This window comes from Microcebus murinus, chromosome 3 (assembly GCF_040939455.1).
Source record: "Microcebus murinus isolate Inina chromosome 3, M.murinus_Inina_mat1.0, whole genome shotgun sequence".
Taxonomy (NCBI): domain Eukaryota; kingdom Metazoa; phylum Chordata; class Mammalia; order Primates; family Cheirogaleidae; genus Microcebus; species Microcebus murinus.
Genome location: NC_134106.1, coordinates 35671640 through 35695989, shown reverse-complemented (window position 1 = coordinate 35695989; position 24350 = coordinate 35671640). Strand labels below are relative to the sequence as shown.

Genomic DNA, 24350 nt, shown 5'->3' with positions numbered 1-24350 from the left:
GGTTTTATTGCCCTTTATGGCATTAACCATTTTTGTGTCTAACTTTATTATGTTATTCCAACCTTCATTTCTCCACTGACTATATGTATAAATTTATCATATTCTTTTTTTTTTTGAGACAGAGTCTCGCTTTGTTGCCCAGGCTAGAGTGAGTGCCCTGGCATCAGCCTAGCTCACAGCAACCTCAAACTCCTGGGCTCAAGCGATCCTCCTGCCTCAGCCTCCTGAGTAGCTGGGACTACAGGCATGTGCCACCATGCCCGGCTAATTTTTTCTATATATATTAGTTGGCCAATTAATTTCTTTCTATTTATAGCAGAGACGGGGTCTCACTCTTGCTCAGGCTGGTTTCGAACTCCTGACCTTGAGCAATCTGCCTGCCTCGGCCTCCCAGAGTGCTAGGATTACAGGCATGAGCCACCGTGCCCGGCCTCATATTCTTTTTTAAATGAGCTTTGTCATCTTGCTGTTTCTCTCATTAATGAGTTAATAAATGTTTGACATATGTTTAAAATAACTTAATTAGTTATCTATTTTTATGTAAAAAAATCACAAAACTTTGTGGCTTAAAACAACAAAACCATCATTAATTATTTTTCAGAATTTCTACGGGTTAGATTTGGAAGTGACTTGGTGGGGTAGTTCTATCTTAGGGAACAAGAGGAATGCCCATTGTATCTGGCAACAATAAAGTAGCCTTTGAGGGGAGGAGTCTAGAGAGGTGGTGGGCATTGCATGGGGACTGCCAGGGTTCTGGGCCAGAACGGGGTAGAAGTGGGAAAAAAAATGGAAGCCCTCCAGTAGCTATTGTTGGGGCTCAGAACACAGCACCCCAAGAAGAAGGCCTCTGAAGTAAAAATTTTTCTCTGACTGCCCATCACTCAGTCCTATTTTCCCAAGGCTAGCCATAGAAACTAGAATCCTTCTTCCCCAAGGTGGGTCATAGAAACTAGAACCCCTTTCCCCAAGGCCAGCCATAAAACCTAAAAGTATTCTATGTAAAAACTGACCACAAAGAAATTATCTGACCTACCTTATCATAAGACCCCCATTCCAGAGAGGGTCCTGTCCCACACTGAAAAGGAAAGAATGCATGCTGAGAGAGGCCGAGAAGAATCTGGACAGACAGGCCTTGCTGGGTTCCCCACTCAGTCCATGTGCATTAGATTATACCCTTTTGGTTGAGCCATAGTTCCACGTGGCTGTTCATACTTTGTTGACATAAAAGTGTACAATTTCCCCTGCATCTTTGCATCTTCATTCTGAAGGTGCTCATGTATACACATTAAATAAATTTGCATGCCTTTTCCCCTGTTAAAAAAAAAAAAAAAAGTAGCCTTGACATCCCTGGGGAGGCCAGTTTAGATGCAGTGGTGGAGCCAGAATCCGGGCTGCAGGGTATTTGGAGCTTCTGCCAGAGTTGAGACTGGATTCCAGAAATGTAAGGCCAGGGAGGCTTTGTTAGAAGAACCACACCCAGGCTTAGGATCATGCCTGGGAACTCAGAGGGCACATTTTTAAAGACAACCGCTATGGAGTCCTATTCTGTTTCTTTAGAATCGTTCCTCCTTTCTTTCCCACTTTGACCTCTACCAGAACACCTGGGGCTAATTCTGTTGTGAGTCATGGGTTAGAAAAGAAGACAATTGCTAGAGTAGCTTGTTTACCTTTGTAACCCTCACACCAACAAGCAGTTTTTAAAAAAATATTCGAACAAAAGATCTTCTCTTTGGCTCTGCACGAGCCATCACAGCCTCAGTAGAACTCTCTTGCTGTCTTCTCAGACAGTTGAGGACCTCTTGCCTATTTCCTCTGTTATTCATTGTAACTTCTTCTCAGCCTGGCATAGGAAAGGCCTGGGGCAGTCTGTTCCGTGCCCATCAGCTCTGGGCCTGTGTGAAGCTTGTGTCCAGGAAGTCTGAGAGGGGCCAGCGCAAAGGGGTCACCTAGCCTCTAATCATAGAAAATAAACTGGGGAAATCTCATCCCCCAGTCGCCTCAAGCACCAAGCACTCAGTTCCCCACAACTCCTCTGTGGGAAAGTTCTTAGTGACAGCCGGCAAGGCCATGCCCAAGGTGCTCAGCGCAGGCTTTGGCCCTCCTGGCTTTACCAAAGGACTCACTCACTAAGCCTGCACTTCTCAAACTCGGCTACAGCAGAATCTGACTCAACAGGCCTGGGGTGGGGCCTGGGGTTCTGCATTTCTAACAAGGTCTCGGGGATGCTGATGCTGCTGGTCCTCAGAACACGCTTCATTAGCACGGCTCCAGGCAATGCAACCTACATCCAGGTACAACCAGAGGATCCCAGGGACCAGGAAAAGAAATTCAGATGTCCTAGGACCCAGAGGTTTCCAAGAGCCCTGGCTTTCTGTTTACCCTGATCCTATAGGTATTTTGTTTTTGATCCAAATCAGTTTTAAAACCAAATAAGCAGACAAAGCACCTTCAGTCTTGACCTGGATGAGCGAAATGCCTTGCACCCCTCACTCAGGGAACAAACCCAAGACTCATTTGTGCCATGAGACTTTGACCCACAAATTAGGGCTGGACCAAGGGGTCACGCTCCCACAGGGGGTCTCGGAAGGCTCCCCCAGGCCGTAAGGGAGGGACTCCTCCAGGGCCTTCTCGTGTCGTCCCCCAGGCTCCGGGAAAACCACGCTGCTGGACGCCATGGCCGGGAGGCTGCGGCGCACCGGGACCTTCCTCGGGGAGGTGTATGTGAACGGCCAGCAGCTGTGCCGAGAGCAGTTCCAGGACTGCTTCTCCTACGTCCAGCAGGTGCGCGCGCCCCGGCCCCGCCCCGCTGCCCCGCCGCCCCGAGGTGGGGGGCCCGGGCGACGCTGACGCCCCCTCTCCCGCACGCAGAGCGACACGCTGCTGAGCAACCTGACCGTGCGCGAGACGCTGCGCTACACCGCGCTGCTGGCCATCCGCGGCTCCCCCAGCTTCTTCCAGACGAAGGTGGGTACAGCGAGAGTGGGTTTGCACCCCTCTTCCTCTCGCTTTCACCTCTAGAGCTTGCCCTGCCCTGCGCCATCCGAGAGGACAGCCACCAGTCACTCGTGCTTTTTGAGCGCTTGGAATGTGACTAGTTCAGACTTGGACCGGATTTCAGACACGGAGTCTGAAAAAACAGAATATGAAAGAGCTCATTGAGAATTTTTTAAAAGTATTGAATACGGGTTGAAAAGATAATAGTTTGGCTATAGGTAATATTATTAAAATGAATTTCATTTGTTTTACTTTTTAAAATGTGGCTACTAAAATAGTTCCGTAAAGGACTTGCCTTATCTTTCTGTTGGACAGTGCTATTACACAAGCTCCGTGTTTAAACAGATATTATTTTCCCCTCTAATCTTTCTCAACTTGCTTTGAGGCATCTCGAATGTGCCTCATCCACCTTGGATTAAGTTAATTAAGGAAGAAACTATTGAATTGTCAGCTCCTTCTAGGTTCCGATCTTAATGTACAATGGTACACTCTTAAATGTACCCAAATTTGGAAGTAGCCACAGGTGAACCCATCCGGGCCTTACCTGGAAACATTGCCTCACTTCTGTCTGGACTGGGAAGGATCCTGGAACAAATACAGGGGGATGTGCCATGTTCAAAGGGGCACAGCTCCTTCAGAGCAGGCTCGTTTGTTGTGATGCCCTAGGTAAGTGAACAACATTCTTCTTTCTGAGAATCCTGGACAATTCTGAGTGTAGCTCTCACTCTAGAGTCTTGCAAGAGGTCTGGCCCTCAAGGACGAGCCACCGGCCTCAAAGAGAGTGGCCTGACTGTTTCTTCCCCGAAGGTTTACCTTAGAGTGCTCAGAAGGTATTGCAAGGTTCTTGCTATTTCACCAGGTTATACTGTGTTCTCTTATCTGGCTGGCTTCATTCTGACATCAACCCTGTAGGGAGGCATTTTCTCCATCTTGCAGAAGAAGATACTGCCACCCAAGGAGATTAAGGACAGACAACTAAGAATGGCAGAGCTAGGACAGGAACCCAGGCCCTCTGACTCCATCAGGCCTCCCTGAGCCCCTGTGGTCTGAGGAGAGAGGCCAGAGCTCAGCCCATGGGGAAGCTCTGTGTGCACAGCCTTGTGCACATGGCTTTGGTGGCCCAAGTGGCAGATGAGGAGCCTGGCCACACAGCCCCTCCGCAGGCCTTTTCTCTGTTTGCCTTTGTGTTTCTATTCCCAAAATAGGTGGGAGAAAACCCTATTGGTATTTGGATGGGAGATATGAAGTCATGAACAGAGTCATGAATTAGTGACTCGTTTACATCACATAGCCCAAGGAGAGAATCTGAGAAAGCCACTGGGCCCTTCCCCAGAAAATACACGTATTTGCATATATATTTAGAAAATTGTGGGTACTTTGGAATGGATTGATGGCAAATTTGCCCTGCAGTGAATGGTCTCTCCCTGGCACAGGTGGTTCCTAAATGTCCTGCAAAGGTTGCTAGCATAAACTTTTCCCTGCTTGAGAGTCCTTTCTGAGAAAATGCAGACCATAGGGCATAAACTCCTGACAATTTCATGAGAAGGAAGTGCTGGTGATAATAGAAGAGGCAGTGTGTGTGGCAAATCTGCTTCTGTCCTTGGAAGAGCCTGAAAATAAAGTGTGACCAACTTGAGCAGGCTGTCTCGGTTCGACTTTTGGCTAGGCTTTGTACTTCATGGACCACCTGAGGGAGCCCAGACAGTCCTACTCTCAATCCTGGCTCTGCCACTTGGACCTTGGGTGGTTATGGACCTCTCCGAGGGTCTGTTTTCCCCTCCACAATAAATACAACAATAATTTGTCTCCACTGGGGTTGATGTGAAGAATAGATCAGATCATGTGAAAGCACAGAACAAAGAAATTTGGACTTGATGGTCCCAATGGTTTCTTAAAAGACTCAGTGAATTCTGTTTCCAGTAGTGTTTCCAAAATATGGGAGAGGCTTTCTGCAGAGACGTGAAACATCTGAGACAAATTAGGTAATTGTCTTCTCTGCCCACCCCTTCTGAGCCAGAAGGGGCAAGCTTACTCCTTTCTTGATGTTGCAGAGAGATGAAGAGGAGGCTGGGAAATCTACCCTGGCTGGTGAGCACATAAATCTGAGCTTATCAAGCAAAGCTCAGTTCTAGGATCCTTCTACTCTGATGTCAGAGGAGACCCTTCTTTTTTCCAGAACATACCAGACTCATTTATTAATGCATTTTTACCTTCCACTTAGCCCTTTGTATCTACTTCATATGTGTCCCTTCTTTTGGTCCAAGTTTCATCTATGATATCGATCCCACCCCTCTCCTCTGGAACTTTGTTTCATAAATCATCCCCTCTTTTATTCCAATCTAGTTTGTTGCTGTTGTTTTTTAATGCAATGTTTTTATTTCTACTTCATTATATTCATAAAAGCAATACATCCTCATTAGGGGTGTGTGGGAACAAAACTCATTACCATGTAAGTATTCTCTCTTTCTTTTTTCTGGGACTCCAGCCAGTTTATATTCTCTGTCTCTTTGTATCTGCTTTCCCCCAGGCCTTTATGCAGATCTGAGTAATCAGTAAGGGAGGTCTAGAGAGAGAGATTTTTTTTAACAGATCTCTAGAGGGAGATAAACTGAGGAAGGAAAGAGAGAGATAAACTGAGGAAGGAAAGAGAGAGAGGGAAGGAAAAGGCCAAGCTTCTTGTTTAGAAAGTCAGTAAAGAATTTTTTCTGCTGTTATTGCTGGGGGGGAATTGAGAATGAGGAAGAAGAAGAGTTTCAGGGAGCTGCAAGGTGTAAGTAGAAGGAGGAGAACTGGAGGAAAGGGAATCTAAGTGTGCTTGTGGGTTATAAATTGGGTCCCCTTTAAAGTTCTTAAAGAAATTCAAGTAAAGATTGTAATTATTTTTAATTACTTTCGATAGCTGGATTATCTTTCTTACACGCAAAACCACACTGAGATCCGGCCACATGGGACTCCAGGACTTACATGGTTTACGTAGGGGAAAGCAGGTTTAGTTCAAATCAAATTGGATTTTTTAAACACGTAAAACATTTATTATAATAAAGTTTCAAAACCCAAACACTTATAAAAAATAAGCTATATTGTAATTATGCCTTTGAGGGACTTTCTGTATGGGCTGAACTGACCATGGCCTCTGAAAATAGGAGTTTAATGAAGTATCCGTTGTTTCCTGGTGAATTTCTCTTAAGTAAGTATAACAGTTGCTCTAGGGACTTAAAAAAATTCACATTATTTATTTAAATCTGGCACATGCATGATATTATGATCTATACCACATATTAGATTATATTATTGTAACAGTCTTGCTTTCCGCAGGGGACGGTGAGTCTGGAAGTGGCCTCTGTAGCCTTGGGAGGTGGTTGCCTCTCCCAAGCCATCCCCAGCCCATGCGTGGAAACAGCAGCCACAGCGACATCCAGCCTTCTCGGAATTTGTTTCTCCTCTAGGTGGAGGCAGTCATGGCAGAGCTGAGTCTGAGCCATGTGGCGGACCGGCTGATTGGTAACTACAATTTGGGAGGCATTTCCAGCGGCGAGCGGCGCCGGGTCTCCATCGCAGCCCAGCTCCTCCAGGACCCCAGTAAGTGGGACCCAGAACTGCTACTAGCTGCTGCCTAAGCATCTTCCCTGTGTCTGCAGATACTTTCACCCTTTCTTCACAGTGCCCATCTGGAAAGAGTGTGTATGGAACTGAAATTATTGAGATCTTTCAAACTGGGGACCCAGGTTTTTGGGAAATGCTGTATATAGTTCATTTCCTGGTGCTGTTACGTCATGTACAAAACACCTCTTGGACTTGAAGCATTACATCTGTGTGCTCCTTTCCGGCCTTCCATGAACAGGGGCCTGTGCTGCCCATCCTTGCCTCTTACCAGAGCAGTCTCACTGTGTTTGCTGGGGAAAGCCAGTGAGTTTGGTATGACTACAAGTGTTCAGGAAATGGCAGGAATTAAAACAGGAATTTGGGTGATACACTCAAAAGTATATATGTTGTGGGGAAGGGGCTGTCAAAATGGGGTAGTCAGCCCCCTGCCTGCCCCTGCTTGGTTTGGTCATTTCCCCACCACCTGCAGAAACCTCAGCACTCATATGCGCCTGGAAGAGGACATGGTGCATCTGTATACTTTCTTTGCACTGTGGGAGACCAGGACTTCCTGTTCTTTCTTCAGATGGTGCTTGGTCACTAAACAGCAAATAGAGAGATGTTCTTAAGAGCCCTTGTCATTTTTGGGTAGAAATAAATTACAGTTAAAACCTCTAAAAACCCTAAATGCCTGCCATGCCTCAGAACTTGTATTGTGGATCAGATTTTTTATTTTTTGCAGTGCAAAGACTCTGTTAGTGTTGGCTTCAGACATGAACTGGGTTGTGTCTTTTTAACTAGCTTCCTCTCAGAATTTTCCTTTTTTTTTTTTTTTTTTTTGAGACAGAGTCTTGCTTTGTTGCCTAGGCTACTGGGCTAGAGTGCCGTGCCGTCAGCCTAACTCACAGCAACCTCAAACTCCTGGGGTCAAGCGATCCTCCTGCCTCAGCCTCCCAAGTAGCTGGGACTACAGCAATGCGCCACTATGCCTGGCTAATTTTTTCTATATATTTTTAGTTGTTCAGCTAACTTCTTTCTATTTTTAGTAGAGATGGGGTCTCTCTCTTCCTCAGGCTGATTCTGAACTCCTGACCTTAAGCGATCCTCCTGCCTCATTCTCCCAGAGTGCTAGGATTACAGGTGTGAGCCACCATGCCCCACCTTCTCAGCCTTTTCAAAACAACTTGGTGCCAGCCTGCCAGCTCTTGTTCCCTGTCTGGGTCCCCTGGGCAGAACCCAGATAGTCCACAGTACCCTGTGAGAGGCTTGATCTGATTGCTTCTCTGTCCACTTGAGGATTAAGGCCCAAATATGCACTGGAGCTGGCAACTGGGCCCTCCCAGGTCAGGTCCTTTCTCCTGGGTAGGGCTGAAAGTCAGTTTAATTATGGCTACTTCTCACCAAGCACCATTTGGATGGGGTACAACAGTTCAATAAGGGACTGCTCAAAATTCTGAGTTTTAAGCACAGAGCCTGAGCTCGGCAGTGGCTCAGAAGTCTGGCCCTTCTCTGCTGGCAGAGGTCATGCTGTTTGATGAGCCAACCACGGGCCTGGACTGCATGACGGCGAATCAGATAGTCGTCCTCCTGGCGGAGCTGGCTCACAAGAATCGCATCGTGGTCCTCACCATCCACCAGCCCCGCTCCGAGCTCTTCCAGGTGAGGAGCTCATCTTGGCAAGGGTGGGCCTAGGGTGTGTTGAGCTGGGAATTGCAGGGCCAGGGTCAAGGCTCCTACTAGAGCAATTGGAGCCAGCAGCTCCTAAGAGGAGAAGGGCAAAGGGTGGAAACTCACTTCTTTCGGCACCTACCACTTCCAAACGCTTTCTGTACACTAGCTCGTTTAATCTGCACAAGAATCCTGTGAGGTGCATGTCAGTATATCCACTTTACAGAGGAAAAGAGTGGAACTTAGATATGATTCAAATTCGAGCCAATATCATTCAGTTAGTAAAAAGCTAGAATTGGCATTCACAATCAAGTTAGCTTCAAAGGCTGTATTTTTTCCACTAAATCATACGTATTTCCTTCCAAAAATCTCACTTTATCTTCCCAGTATCCTTTTAGTTAGCTATTTTCTTTTTATAGACAAAGATCTTCTGAGATTTAAAATAAAAACAAAAGACAACCAACCAACCAACCACCCCAGCTTGCCTAACGTCACTTACCTGGCATGGCTGGGACTTGGGCCCAGTAGTTGTTCTCTACCCAAGATATGACGCTGCACCTCGGGACGGGATGCAGCGTGACTTGTGGCGCAGCCCAGGCTGGCAAGTGTGGGGATGGACTTTCAGTGTGTCCAGGAATACATGGCCAAGGCAATCACAGGACTGATGCTTGGAAAGGTATTTCTCACAGGGACACGGGGACCTGATCACACACTAACTCCCTCCATTGTCCCATCAGCTCTTTGATAAAATTGCCATCATGAGCTTCGGAGAGTTGGTTTTCTGTGGTACACCAGTGGAAATGCTTGATTTCTTCAATGACTGTGGCTACCCTTGTCCTGAACATTCAAACCCTTTTGACTTCTTCAGTAAGTTTTCCCCATCATGAATGAAACTGTCTCATCTCAGATTTCTGCCTAGATGACACCTGCCTTACAGGGTTTTGTTTTTGCTTTCGTTTTGGTGTTTTATACTTTTCAAGGATTTCATTGGGCTCAATTAGCCCACCATAGTTAACCTATCAGAATGAGGTGGGGGAATCTCTCTGAATTGTCGCACTCTTGCTCTGTCAGAGAAAAATCAGCTGAGCTTCTGGATTCTCCTAGACAGTCCCAGTGGGATTCTCATGGCCCTGTTAGATAGCCTTAAAATATTCTGGTTTTATAAGTGGGAAGTAACAACAGGTTTTATTCTGATGGGGTATTATGGCTAGTATTCTCTTACCAATGATGAAACATTATCCATTGTATATACATATATATGTGCTTTTAAAAACACACGATGATATCTTTTTGGGAAAAAATTTTAGTGGACCTGACATCAGTGGATACGCAAAGCAAAGAAAGGGAAATAGAAACCTACAAGAGAGTCCAAATGATTGAATCTGCCTACAAAATGTCAGCAATTTGTCACAAAACTTTGGAGAATATTGAAAGAACAAAACACCTGAAAACATTGCCAACAGTTCCTTTCAAAACCAAAGATTCTCCTGGAGTTCTTTCTAAACTGGGTGTTCTCTTGAGGTAAGAGCCTCTCAAATGTAAGCAAGGCCCATTTTAGGGCTTTAGACATCCACCAATAATTTTTAAAAAGTAATTAAAATCGGGTTATTTGGTTTTCAGGAGAGTGACGAGAAACTTATGGAGAAATAAGTTGGCAGTGATGATGCGTCTCCTTCAGAATCTGGCCCTGGGTTTATTCCTCATTTTATGTGTCCTACGGGTCCAGAACGATGTGTTAAAGGGTGCCGTCCAGGATCGCGTGGGTCTCCTGTACCAGTTTATGGGTGGCACTCCGTACACAGGCATGCTCAATGCTGTGAATCTGTGTAAGTGCCCATGTGCAAGAGATGTACCCCTTTCTCCCTAAATAGCTCCCTTCCCCAGCTGTAACCTTACAAAAGTCCACCATTATAAGGGCATTTCTCTGAGCTATACCTGGCCCTGTCCAGATTCTCTGGGGAAAGATAACTATTGAGTTACTAACACCTTGGTGTGAATTAGTTCACCAGGTGGATCTCTCTGAGAGTCCAAGGGATCCAGGGAAACATGAAGTTATGTATTGGTGGGGTCGGAAGAGTCTTTCAAAAGATCATTCCTGGTATCTCATCTTGGTCATTAGGATACCTAGTCCATTTAGTCCCAGCTACCAGGCCCATTAGTTTCTTTTTGGAGCCTATTTTAGGACAACCATAATCTAATTGTCAACTCAGTGGGAATCCAGAAGCAATACCTGGTTGCCTAGTGTCACAGCTTATGCAGAAAAATGGCCTAGAGGGATTTCCAAAATGTAGCACTGAAGTTCAGGGAGTGAGAGGGAAGGAGAGACTTCTGCAAAGTCGACCCTAGAGATGAATTTCCCAGGCTGTCTGCATTTCCCAGGCTTTCCTGGCCCTGTAGAGCAAGTGTCAAGTGCAGGCTGCTGGGGGAGCCAAAAAGGGGACAAAGTGCTTCAAATCACTCCTTCATGTCCCTTTTGCATGTGCTTTTCTTGAATTGGTGATAAGCCTCCACTTTAGAGAGAAGGAAATAAATTATGATATCTTTTGCAACCATATTGCAATAGATAGAGCCTAGATTGGGGGGAGGCATGGTATTTATTATGCTATGGATGGCAGGTCCCCTCCTTCCGTGACTAGGGAGCCTGCCCAGCTGTTCCTCACCATCCAGCCCTGACAGTCCTCAAGTTCAGCTCGGGGGAGCCCTCCCTCCCTTAGCTGTGGGGTGACTGACTGATCTGAAACCTGCTTTCCACACCCAGTTCCTGTGATTCGAGCCGTCAGTGACCAGGAGAGTCAGGATGGCCTGTACCAGAAGTGGCAGATGCTGCTGGCCTATGTGCTGCACACCCTCCCCTTCAGCATCGCTTCCACCATCATTTTCAGCAGTGTGAGCTACTGGTAAGGCCATATTCAGGGTCATTCAGTCCACATGGGGCCAGGCCTCCCATGGAATCAAAGAGGGCCAGTGTCATTTGTGGAGAGAGAGCTGCAGGATGAACAACTCCCTATTCTTTGTTCTGGAGGGTCTACATTTTGCCCATCAATGTCTAGTGCAATGTCATATCTTTCAGGACATTTATTTTATTGTCAGTAACCCAATCTGCCTGCAGCCCAACCTGTATGGGACCTGAGAGCAAACAAACAAGACTACATGTGCCAGGGAACAGCATGTCCTACATTCATGGCAGGGTCTGGGACAGAGAAGAGGGCTGTGAAGTAGTTGGGACCCAAGTGCATGTGGGGCCCAGGTGCAGGGAGAAAGTAGCCTGAGTGTAAAACCGTAAGACAGACACATTTAGAGGGTGGGAAGAGGACAGCAAGCTAATGAAGGAGGCAAAAGGGTGATCAAGGAGGTGGAAGGAGAAGCAGGATTGGGCAGGATGAGGGAGGAGAGAGCTTCAAAGAGGCGCAGTAAACTCTTCAATATTATAGAAGTTAAAGGAGGTGAGATGTAAGATGAGGAGGTCATTGTGATCTTCCAAAAAAGAGCCCCAGGAGAGTAGCAGACGCACAAGTCAGGTTTACAAGGGAATGAGGAATGAGATAAGGAATGAGATAAAGCTTTGAGAAGCTTGGAGGTATAGGGTAGAAGAGGAGGAAGTTGCTTAAATGATTATTGAACTCAAAGAAGGGTTGTTTTAGGATGTGGTAAATCATCTAAAAACATTAGATTGAGAGTAGATGAAAATATAGCCCAAACTGGGATAAGTCAAAGTTCCAGAGCAGACCAAGGTAGAGGAAAGGAAATCAGAATAACATGGGTTCAAAGAAGCCAGCAGCTAGGGGTCACACTGTGCAAAGATAAGGAAGTTGGGGTGGGAGAGAAAGAGAGGATGAAAAATCAAGGAGATGACAATAGCGAGAAATTCATAAAATGGAAGGTGAATTCACTGAGGAAAGAGATTGAAATTGAGGGGAGAGATTAATTTAAAGTAGGGGTTTATTATCAGTCATGATGGGCCATACCACTGTAATGCAAGGAAACCTTAGGGGTTCAGGGGCCAGCTGAGGCAAAGTGGCAGAGTGGATCCAATGAGTACAGCAATATGCCTTGGACATCACACTTCCAATGTCTTGCATGAGACAGTGTGGTCCCCTGAGGTGGGAATTGATAAGGCAAAGAATGGCAGAAAGAGCAAGATGGTGGCCATGGAAATCAGAATCTGCTAAAGAGTGTGCAACGACTTATCTGCCAAATCAGTGGAGCTGGAGAGCAAAGGGCTTTTACCTTTTATTTCAAAAAATTGAAATAAAAAAGAAATAGCAGAAGGGGGGCAAGGAGCTGTGGCAGTGAGGGCATTGAGGAAATAAGAGACAGGCGGCCGTGATCAGAGAGGGTGTCTTCAGAATCTGAAATCTTGGAAGTGGAACAGTTTTGAGCAATATTTAAGTCCAAGGCATGATGAGTGATTAGGTAGATGGAGCTGCTGGAACTGAGGAAATTGGCTAATCAGAAGACACTGATGTTGATGGTGCATTAAGAAGGTTAAAGACCTAGAGGAAAATGATAGTGGATGGGAGTGGAAAGATTGACCCTGGTCTGGATGCTATGAAGTCATCAAAGGTGCGAGAATGTTTTAAATGCTACTGAAGACCACAATGGGGAAAGTAATTAATAGTATAAGCAAACTTCTTGATTTATATAAGAGGAAAGATAGATGGCCTTGAAGAGTGGTGAGGAGGGATAGGTATAAGACATTCTAACTTCTTTTCCTTACTCACAAATGGAATACAAAGCAGCCATGTCTAATGAAGACATGCTATCACCAGGGAAATGTACTCAGGTGAAGGGAATGTAAGAAAGGGGCATGGATACAGGGTAGTTTGTTTACAGAAAATAAAGCTCAAATCAATGGACAGGGTTGGTGGAATAAAGGACAGGAATGGAATGGAGTAGGCCTGGGGAGGGCTAACCTGATCAAGGATGAAAGAAGTGAGGGGTTTTCATGCTGGCAATAATCCCATATAACAGGAATGTGGTTCAGGGAAGGAGGGGCTGAAAAGCAGATTGGGTGAATCCTTAACATTAGGGCAGGCCTGGTGCTTGTTATGTAGAACATGGTGCTTTATGAAGAAGCCCGGAGAGTTCAACAACCCTACTTATTGTAGTTAGTTGTGACTGTTGTGTAAGTAATTTAATATTTTCCTATGAGAGTGGTAGAAGCTATAAAAGAGGAAAGGTAGCTCCCATCAAGTTGGAGCCCACGTAAACCATGTAAGGTAATAAATGATCTCAAACGTTGGCTCTGTCCCAAAAAGGCCTTTTAAAGGGAGTTTGGCTTGCCCTGCAAACTCCTTCCACCCACTAACCACCAGGGATTTATTTATAGAAAGCAAGTGTGGTATTTTTCTTAAATGGTAATCCTAGAGGAAACTAAAATACCTTATGCTTTCCTAGGACTCTGAACTTAAATCCTGAGGTTGCCAGATTTGGATATTTCTCTGTTGCTCTCTGGGTCCCCCACTTAATTGGTGAATATCTATCTCTTGTGCTACTTGGTGTAGTCCAAAACCCAAACATAGTCAACAGTCTTGTGGCTCTGCTGTGCATTGCTGGGATGCTTATTGGATCTGGACTTGTCAGGTAAGATATAACAATTCAGAGAATTTAAATTGGTATAATTTGTTGTTAAACCACCTGATTATTATAAAGGAATTCCGGAGGAGAACTATATGATACTGGTTAAAGATATTACTTTGCTAATCATTATTACCTTAGACCTTGAACTGTTCACCACTTGTTCAATCAAATGTCTTTTTTATTGAGAATCAAGAAATGACAAGAGAATCATGTCATTGATATGATTCACATGTAATTAGCCATTATACCAAGAGGAGGAAAACCAATCTGGATGCTCCAGAAAAACTCACAGCCCATATGACAGGCTAAATTGCATGCATGTTAGTTCATTTCTGACCTGGTACAATTGAGTCTCTATTCTAGTTCTCAGTTCCCAGTTATTTTTAGGAATCAAGACTAGTTACATAAGAAAAGAGCCTGCAGGATGAAAGACTGCTCAAAAAAGTATCAGGACTCAAAGAACATGTACCAAATTTAACAGTAATCATCTCTGGATGATATTTAATTTTTTCTTCATATTTCTGTATTTTAGTGGATGAGTATCATTTTATAACCAAGAAAAAATAGATACATACACATACACTTTTAAAAAGCAGTAGCAAAAAGGGTAGAGAATTTTTTCTTATTTCTGCATATTATGGGGGTACAAATGTTTAGGTTATGTATGTTGCCCTTACCCCCCCAGCCAGTCAGAGCTTCAAGCATGTCCATCCCCTAGATGGTGTACATTGCACTCATTATGTATGTATATACCCATCTCCTCCTCCCCCTTCCCATCTGCCAGATAAATATTATTACTATATGTACACATAGGTGTTGATCAGTGAAACCAATTTGATGGTGAGTACATGTGGTGCTTACTTTTCCATTCTTGGGATACTTCACTTGGGATAGAATGGGTTACAGCCCTATCCAGGAAAATATAAGAGGTGCTATATTGCCATTGTTTCTTATAGCTGAATAGTACTCCATGGTATACATATACCACATTTTATTAATCCACTTATGTATTGATGGGCACTTGGGTTGTTTCCACATCTTTGCAATTGTGAATTGCGCTGCTATAAACATATTCAAGTGCAGATATCTTTTTCATAGAATGTTTTTTGTTCTTTTGGGTAGATGCCCAATAATGAGATTGCTGGATCAAATGGTAGATCTACTTGTATCTCTTTAAGGTATCTCCATATTGCTTTCCACAGAGGTTGCACTAGTTTGCAGTCCCACAGGGTAGAGAATTTTAAAAGTGTAAAAATGATCCCAGGCAGGTGATATGAGTTTACTTACCCATATGTAAACTATGGGTCCCTGAGGAAAAGTGAAGAAAGCTGTTTCTTTGACTTAAAAGTCAAATAACAAGAATAAAAACCACCTGAGCATCTACTATATTTAATTATATTTATAGTAATGTTTACTTAAGTAAACATTTAATTTAATGTAATTTAATGTACATTTAATTTATATTTAATTTAATGTAATTTAAAAGTAATCCATTTTCAGATAAGGAAAATAAGCTCAGAAAACATCATAAAGCAAAGTGAGTTAGGCTCTGATCAATTTCTATCAAATCTTTGCTTATATCAAACCACAAATATTTATTTTGTGTTTAGCCCTGTCTGGTGCCGGGAGAAATGAAAATGTATGGTTCCTACTTCACTCTAGCCTCTAGGCAGCCATTCTCTTGTGGCCATCTTCCTATTCCAGTCCTTGTCATCTCGTACTTGAACTTCTGTGGAAGCCTGCTGTCTTTTTTGCTGTTCTTACTCTGCCCTTACTCTGGTCCATCCTACTTGCTGGTGTCACATTAGCTTTCTTAAAACATTGCTTGCAATATGATCTTCCTTATGGTCATTCAACATCAACTCATTTCAAGGCCCTAAAATGGTGGTTTAGGGCTATGGTTCCAAACTCACCTCCCACTGCTCCTATTTCAAATCCTCTGCTCCAGCCTTTCTGGCCCATTCAGTCCAATATGTATTCCTTGACATGTCTGTGCTCATACCATTTCTGCCTTTCTAGAATGTCCCTACTTTTCCCCTAACTCCTTCCCAGATTCCCACCTATACTTTTCAATTAGCAGCCTCTCAATGTAGTTAATTCAATGTTGTGCCTTAGGGAGTTACCAATAATTGAAAGTCATGGAGTCTGAGGGTCACTTGGGAATAGGTAAAACCATAAATACAAAATATAAGAATGTCACGGACATGTGGTACTAGTTTTTTATACTTTCTTGGCACAGGTAGTTCACTACTATGCATTTTTATAGTTTTAAGGATACATATCCTATGCCCCCTACTACTTTGTGAGTTCTTTAGGGATAGGATACTTCTTTTGAATTTCTAAGCACCTAGAACTAGTGCCTTGCAAATAGAAATAATTTTATATTTTTTGATTGATAGAAACTACATAGTGGACCAATAAGGCCATGATGTCTGCATAAAGTTTCTCCTAAAATAGTTTAGAGAGGAGACATATTTCCTTTTCACATTGACTGTTTGCTCGCTCTCTCCTTCCTTTTCCCCTTGTATTCTGGTTTAGTTCTCACTTCATATACTACACCTTCAAATCTGTTTAATCACAAACATCTTCCTCCAATGAGATATGTGTTAAGTATGTGTTTTCTTTTATCAATAGTGCTTACCAAAAAGAGTAAACACTAATTGATCATGAGAGGACTGTTAAATTAAGGTCTCTACTACAATGGGCCACCAAGCTGTGATTAAAAATGACAAAGTGCTATGCTTACTGACTTGGAAGGATGTCTGAGACATATGTTTGTGAGAAAAAAAGGTTAGGAAAGGGCATGAAAAGTTTAATCCCATTTATGTAAAACTTTATAAACATACATATGTTATATATCACATATAAATACATATCTATTTATATATGTTATTTATGGGCAATGGTATTTCTTTGTATTTTTAAGTATTGTTTGAAGTTTTTTATAGTAGACATAATTTTTATAAAGGCAAAATAGAAAATTATATTCATGTTGGAAATAACAAAATAAGGATTGCTTTTCTCTTCATTTGTTAGGACTATTACCAGAGCCTATTGAATTTCATCTTTTTTCTCTTTTTCTTAAGAAACACACAAGAAATGCCTATTCCTTTTAAAATCATCAGTCATCTTACATACCAAAAATATTGCAGTGAGATTCTTATAGTCAATGAGTTCTCTGGACAGCATTTCACTTGTGGTAAGTATTCTATTTTGGAATACTATTTTTCACATGTTATTCTGAGGAAGCAATTTCCTGCGGGAAAGGTATTTTTGAAAAAAAAGCTATATTTTATAATAAATCAATTTAAAACTTTGTTTTGAAATAAAGTCCAACATTTTTCTCTGATTTTTAAAATGAAAGAAAATAAGCAGTGGTCACGTCAGTCTCCTGTCAAAGGTCAATAGCTTAAGGCCACTTTGATGTTACTAGAAAATGACAGATCTTAAGTATATTACTATAAACTATAGTATATTCTGGATGGACTCAGTCCCTATTAATATATCTATTGAACACATCTGAGCAGGCTGAAATGGCTTATTATTCCCCAAAATGTAACAATATATGGTGGGGCAATGCTATTGCTCACACAATCCCACAAGAAGGAAGTGGGAATATGACAAGGTCCTCAATATTTTTAGATGATAACATCAATAACTTTAGGATATTTGGTGCTAAGTGATCATGATTTTTATCAGGAATATGATAATGAAACTATACACAAAATAGAAATAAACCCATCTCCATCTTCAAATGAAGCCAAGGCCCAGAACTGCTCACTCTTGCTTCATCTAATTGTGAATTCTGGGCTTTCTAAAATGTCCTGTAACATTCATGAAGTAGGGGTACTTAGCAGAGTGCTAAGCATTTAGTGAGCATTTGGTAAATATCTGTTGATTAAATTACCTAACATGAACCTGACTTTGTCAATCTTTTCCTTGGCAGGCAGCTCAAATGTTTCTGTGACAACTAATCCAATGTGTGCCTTCACTGAAGGAACGCAATTCATTGAGAAAACCACCCCAGGGGCAACATCCAGATTCACGACAAACTTTCTGGTTTTATATACATTTATTCCAGCTCTTGTCATCCTAGGAATAGTTGCTTTTAAAGTAAGGGATCATTTAATTAGCAGATAGTAAAAAATATTGCTGGGAAAAAGGAATTTAAGCTGCTGGATGTATGTATGATTGTTTTGAATATCTGAAATAGGAATGCCATGTATTTCTTTCTTGATAGGACATCTTAAGTCTTTTAAGCATTAAGACTTCATTTGTGTCCATTGGATCCATGCAGCCTTGAATGCAATGGAAATGGTTCATAGTCCTTTACTATTTCAACTTGCAGGAACATGTGGTGTTTGGAAATTATGACTGAGCTGGTCCAAGAATTTAAATAATAATCATTCATAAACCTATGGGAGATTAGAAAAGAAAAAAAAATTAAAAAAATAAAAATACTTAAGAAAAATCCTCCTTGCAGAAAAAAAAAGAAAAAAAATAAACCTATGGGAGATTAGTATGACTGTTTTATTTGTTCTAGACACAGAAAAATAAGTCTGTTAAAAAAATTATGCTTACATTTGATAAAGGATTCAGTAAAAAGAAAATGTTTGAATGATTACTAACTGTAACAGAAAAGGAGTTGCAGGTTTAACTGAAGCAAAGCATCATGCAGACCTGGGTAAAAATGCTTTTGATACCATTTGAAACCCATACTTGGCCAGGTGTGGTGGCCCATGCCTGTAAGCCTAACACTCTGGGAGGCTGAGGTGGGAGGATTGTTTGAGTCCAGGAGTTTGAGACCAGCCTGAACAAGAGCAAACCCTGTCGCTACAAAAAATGGAAAAACCAGCCAGGCATGGTAGTATGTGCCTGTAGTGGTGCGAGGTTAAGGCAGGAGGATCACTTGAACCCAGGAGTTTGAGGTTGCAGGGAGCTATGATGATGCCACTGCATTCTAGCCTGAGTGACAATGAGACCCTGTCTCCAAAAACAAAACAAACAAGAAACCCATACTTATGGGCACATGTCCACATGAGAGGACTGAGTTATCTGATCACATTGAGAGGATGTAGGACAGATGGATGATGGACACCATTGACACAGAGCACCCAAGGATTTTACTGAGGGTTAAAATTTTTAAAACTGTAGGAATGGGCTGAACAGTGAACACAGCACACCAGACAAACCTCTGGTGATGTTTTAAAGATGAGTTTGCTATTTTTCACTTTTAGCTGAATTTACTTATAAATTTTTTTTTTTTTTTTTTGAGACAGAGTCTCGCTTTGTTGCCTAGGCTTGAGTGAGTGCCGTGGCGTCAGCCTAGCTCACAGCAACCTCATACTCCTGGGCTCAAGCAATCCTCCTGCCTCAGCCTCCCGAGTAGCTGGGACTACAGGCATGTGGCACCATGCCCGGCTAATTTTTTCTATATATATTGGTCGGCCAATTAATTTCTTTCTATTTATAGTAGAGACGGGGTCTCGCTCTTGTTCAGGCTAGTTTCAAACTCCTGACCTTGAGCAATCCGCCTGCCTCGGCCTCCCAGAGTGCTAGGATTACAGGCGTGAGCCACCGTGACCGGCCTACTTATAAAATTAAAAGTAAACATTTCCAGACAAAGTATATGCACTGAGAAATAACCTCTTTAAGGTTGGAGAATAGTTGTTATTTAAAGTCCATACAGAAGAAACACTGACACGGTATTTACACTAAGAACAGGGTTACACAGCAGGAAGTCACCTTCTTGAACTGTAAAGAAAGAATACTGATAAAAACAAATACAAATGTATATTATATATTTTTAGGGATGAAATGATGTATATAGGTTATTAAAATGGGTTCTGAACTACATGATTGATTATCTTTCTTTTTCTTTTTCTTTTTTTTTTTTTTTGAGACAGAGTCTCACTTTGTTGCCCAGGCTAGAGTGAGTGCCATGGCATCAGCCTAGCTCACAGCAACCTCAATCTCCTGGGCTCAAGTGATCCTCCTGCCTCAGCATCCCAAGTAGCTGGGACTACAGGCATGCGCCACCATGCCCGGCTAATTTTTTGTATATATATATTTTTTAGTTGGTCAATTAATTTCTTTCTATTTTTAGTAGAGACGGGGTCTTGCTCAGGGTGGTTTCGAACTCCTGACCTCGAGCAATCCGCCCGCCTCTGCCTCCCAGAGTGCTAGGATTACAGGCGTGAGCCACCACGCCCGGCCTGATTATCTTTCTGATTGATCTTCAAGTAATTCAGGTACAAGTCTGAAATGAAACCATCTCAATATTACCAGGGTAACTTTGAACAAGAATATGGTAGAGAGCACATGAACTTGTTCAGTTACTGTGACCTAACTTGTAAAGAATGATAAATTATAGCATTTGAAATGTCTCACAGTATAGTAGAAAAGATCATTTCATTAAGGAAACCACAGTAAAATTCTATTTCTTAGAACAGTATTTAAGGATCTTGAGACACTGGTAAATTACCAGAATAGAATTGTCAATTTTTATAAAAGGTCTTTGACACTGATGATTATAGTATAATAGTTACATAATGCCTTACAGATTATATATGTCACATCAGTTATAGACAATTCTAGAGATGATAATTTATTAAACTAGTTCAAAGAGAGTCCCACAGGAACCTCTTTTGAAATCACTGATCTCAACTTACTAAAGATATGGGTGTACAACATAAGTGGAAACATTTTCTACCATTCATATGCAGATTAATTTCATTCTAGCTCAGAAACATTTGGAAAATTGACATCACACGTGACTTCAAGCTATTAAATGTTAGTGATAGCATTTTAGAAAAACACAGTGGCTTTTAACATGTGACAGTTTGTGTCTCAAGTCAAAAATGGACAGTGATATGTAAGAAAATCAAATTATATAGTAAAAATCCCTATTACTATTGTGGAATAGGCTGTTTCTTCCCACAAAATCAGTGATGTTTCTGAGATCATAATGTTCACTATAAATTTGAAAGGATTTCTTTTTGTACAGCACTTAAGCAGGTAATCTTAAGACTGAGGTTCCTTGGAAACATGCTGAAAATTCTGTTGTCAAGAGTGTTAGAACCACTTGCCCTGCAAATAATTTATGAAGTCCTATTTTGTTGCAATAATCAGATAGCTTGCTATCCACTCAGATATTCATCAGCTTTGGTTTTCTTGCAGTTAGTAAATGTGCTTATTTGAAGCTGGGTGCAGGGCATATTAAAGACAAGATACTTTACATGTGGTAATGGGAGAATATAGAATAAATGACAGCAATTATACTTACTCAAAACTGAACCTGGCTAGCAGGCACACAAATCTGCAAGACTGGGAAGGCTTCTTTAAGGTAATCCCACCTTGGAAATGATCCTGGAATCCTGGTTGTCCCCTATTTATGAAGTTTTGGCCTGCTTATTGTTAAAATATCTCTTTAGATGAGTCTGTTCTTCAAAAAGTAACATTTAAAATAAACGTGTCATTCTTAGGGGAGGGGGCTGCTGATTAAAAATGCCCCATTCCAGACCTATTCGGAATCTCTGGGTGTGGGGACCCAGGAAAGTGCATTTTAAATAAGTACTTGAGGTGCTGCTTCTGCCTCACTCTTAGAGTAAAATCATGATACCTGTAAACCCAATTCTGATTTCCTACCAACTATAGCTGAGAACTCCTTATAGAAGGACTGCATCCAACGAAGACACTTAATCTTGTATTTAAAACCGTTATCAAATACTCTTGCTTTCATATTCCTAAAAACATGTAGGCAGAAACTTATACATGTTGAACTGAGTATATACTACTTAAACATGTTAGAAGTAGGTAAAAATATTACATGTGGTTGCATAATTTTTTTTAAAAGACTTCAAAATACCCAGGGAGTTACACTAGTACAAGAAATTCAGCTTTTAACAAATTACACATTTTAACTTTCTTCACATATTGCTGCATATTGCCATAGTTAAGAAAATAATCTTACTTTTATTTGGGAAAGAAGAAATAAATACACAATAGTTGAATTAGGTTCAAGAATCAAGCTCAATTTGTTTCCAAGTCTTAGAAGAACTTCTTTTGTATTGTTCTAGTTCCTAAAACAAAAATACATATGACTTTAAGAAAAATCAATAGTACAATAGGCATTTTAAAACTGCCTTAGCATTTTTAAGATATAATAAGGTATCTTATATAGCATTATCATTCTCAAGATTCTTGACAATTATTTTGTAGAGGTTTATACATAGAATTTATTTTTTAGAAACAGAAAGTCTTCAGAGTTTCTGTGTAGTCTAAGTGGCACTTAGAGATGAATTTATTAGAGTTTCAAATGAAATTATAAACTATATATAATAGTAGATACAAATTGTCTTTCAACTAATAAAATAGGACATTTGTCATTCTTCAGGTATTTATTTATTATTATTTTGGGGGAGGGACAGAGTCTCACTCTGTTGTCCAGCCTAGAGTGCCATGGCATCAGCCTAGCTCACAGCAACCTCAAACTCCTGGGCTCAGGCAATCCTCCTGCCTCAGCCTCCCGAGTAGCTGGGACTGCAGGTGTGTGCCACCATGTCTGGCTAATTAAAAAAAAATTTTTTTAGAGACAAGGTCTCGAACTCCTGGCCTTAAGCAATCCTACTGCCTCAGCCTCCTGAGGTGCTGGGATTACAGGCATGGGCCATTGTACCCAGCCAGTGGTCTTATTTTTAATTATTTACTATTAAGCTCTTGTCAAAAACTTGATTGAAGTTAGAAAAGTATTTAAAATGTATACATCCTTTGATCTAGTGATTCTACTTTTAGAAATTTATCAGAGAGATGAATTTCTACTATAATAATAGAGAAGAGCACAAGCATATAAATAGAAGGATACTCATTGCACTGTGTATCTCAGCACACAATTGGAAACAACTCAGATGTCTTCTGGTAAGGACTGATTAAATAATTAGTGTTCACTCACATGTGGCTTCCAAGGCAGCCAGCAAAAAGAATGATGGTCATATGTACCACATGAAAAAACCACACAGGTAGGGATAGGGCAGGATACTTCCATTTTCTATTTTATATACTTCTATATCTTTTAATTTTTTTCACAATGAGTATATGTTAACTTTAAAATTCATAAAATAAATTTTAGTGGTGGTGGAAATCCTGCATGAGACAATTGACACGCAAGAGATTATCTAAAGGGATTGTCTACTGGCCTCCTACATGTTGTTCAATGTCTAAATAACTGTACAAAGGTTATTATTTTGAATAGGCAAAAAAAAAAAACTCTGCAAGATAAGGCAATCACTACCCTTTGGCTAACATAATTGAAGTTCATGGTTGCTATGAAAAGAAAATCCATTTTCATTTTCAGAAAAATTGCAGATTGTCTCTTTCATACCTATATTCTAGGTTATTAAATATAAATGTTATAAGTTTCAAAGCTGTATACTGACTTTGGAAGAATTTTTATAGTAATAATGCCAAAGTAGTCTTTACAGCTTGGTTTATTTTTCTAATGAAGTTAATTCAGTTCACCAGTTAGCTACCATTTATGGTTTCAAAGATTAACTCATAAAGAGTAAACCAATAGGTTATTGCAAATTTCATCTTTAACTGGAAGCGTTGAATTATTTTTACCAATGATAAAGGTGAGGACATTGTTTTGAGATTCTTTGCCAGCAGTAGCTCCTTTCTACAGATGGTAAACTGACAGAAAAATGGGGCTGGTCACACAGGCCATGACAGAGGGAGAATAAGGAGTAACTGGTATGCTACAGAACTCACCAAGGCCACTAGATCTTCAATATGCTATGAAGTGAATATTGCTATGATGTGAATTCCAAATAATATGATGATGTTTTAAAGGGTTAGCAAGTAAGAAGGTTTTCTTTCTTTTTTTTTTTTTTTTGAGACAGAGTCTCGCTTTGTTGCCCAGGCTAGAGTGAGTGCCGTGGCGTCAGCCTAGCTCACAGCAACCTCAAACTCCTGGGCTCGAGTGATCCTTCTGCCTCAGCCTCCCGGGTAGCTGGGACTACAGGCATGCGCCACCATGCCCGGCTAATTTTATATATATATATCAGTTGGCCAATTAATTTCTTTCTATTTATAGTAGAGACGGGGTCTCGCTCTTGCTCAGGCTGGTTTTGAACTCCTGACCTTGAGCAATCCGCCCGCCTCGGCCTCCCAAGAGAAGGTTTTCTTTATGTGATAATTTTTTGTGGCTGCTTTACAGAGCCATTGTAAGAGTGAATGAAAAACCAAGGTTTCCACCCTGACTCTTAAAAACCTCTAAAGTTTTCAGATATTAATGGGCCACAGTCTTATAATACTTAAAACAGCATCTTCAATAAAAGACAAGAACATTTTTCTCTAAACATGTGAGTCTGTGTGTTGAATTAAATTATAGGCCTACGATTATAACCAAGTTGATTTTTAAAATCAGGAATTCAAAATAGCTATCTGTGGTTGGCCAAGAAAATCTTAAAAATAATTGTTTATGGAAATCTTTTCCTTTTTTTTTTTTTGCTTTCTTTAACAAAAACATA

General features: G+C 41.4%; 2 protein-coding genes across 3 annotated transcripts in view; one reads left to right on the top strand and one right to left on the bottom strand.

Moving 5' to 3' along the window:
- Window positions 1-17964, top strand: part of ABCG5 (ATP binding cassette subfamily G member 5) — a 30470-nt gene extending 12506 nt beyond the window's left edge. Inside the window, exons 4-14 of the mRNA XM_012756412.3 lie at window positions 2645-2781; window positions 2869-2964; window positions 6441-6573; window positions 8096-8235; window positions 8982-9111; window positions 9552-9765; window positions 9865-10070; window positions 11003-11141; window positions 13642-13827; window positions 16911-17023; window positions 17771-17964. Coding sequence (XP_012611866.1) covers window positions 2645-2781; window positions 2869-2964; window positions 6441-6573; window positions 8096-8235; window positions 8982-9111; window positions 9552-9765; window positions 9865-10070; window positions 11003-11141; window positions 13642-13827; window positions 16911-17023; window positions 17771-17964 — 1688 coding nt within the window. The remainder of the gene's footprint in view (window positions 1-2644; window positions 2782-2868; window positions 2965-6440; window positions 6574-8095; window positions 8236-8981; window positions 9112-9551; window positions 9766-9864; window positions 10071-11002; window positions 11142-13641; window positions 13828-16910; window positions 17024-17770) is intronic.
- Window positions 17878-24350, bottom strand: part of DYNC2LI1 (dynein cytoplasmic 2 light intermediate chain 1) — a 40718-nt gene continuing 34245 nt past the window's right edge. Inside the window, exons 13-14 of one of the 2 annotated variants that reach the window (XM_076000710.1) lie at window positions 21797-21905; window positions 17878-18239 (exon numbers count right to left, since the gene is read on the bottom strand). In XM_076000710.1, the coding sequence (XP_075856825.1) occupies window positions 21843-21905 (63 nt within the window). In that variant the 3' untranslated portion in view covers window positions 17878-18239; window positions 21797-21842. Of the gene's footprint in view, window positions 18240-21778; window positions 21906-24350 lie in introns of those variants that run through there. The other variant, XM_012756425.3, reaches the window with a different exon arrangement.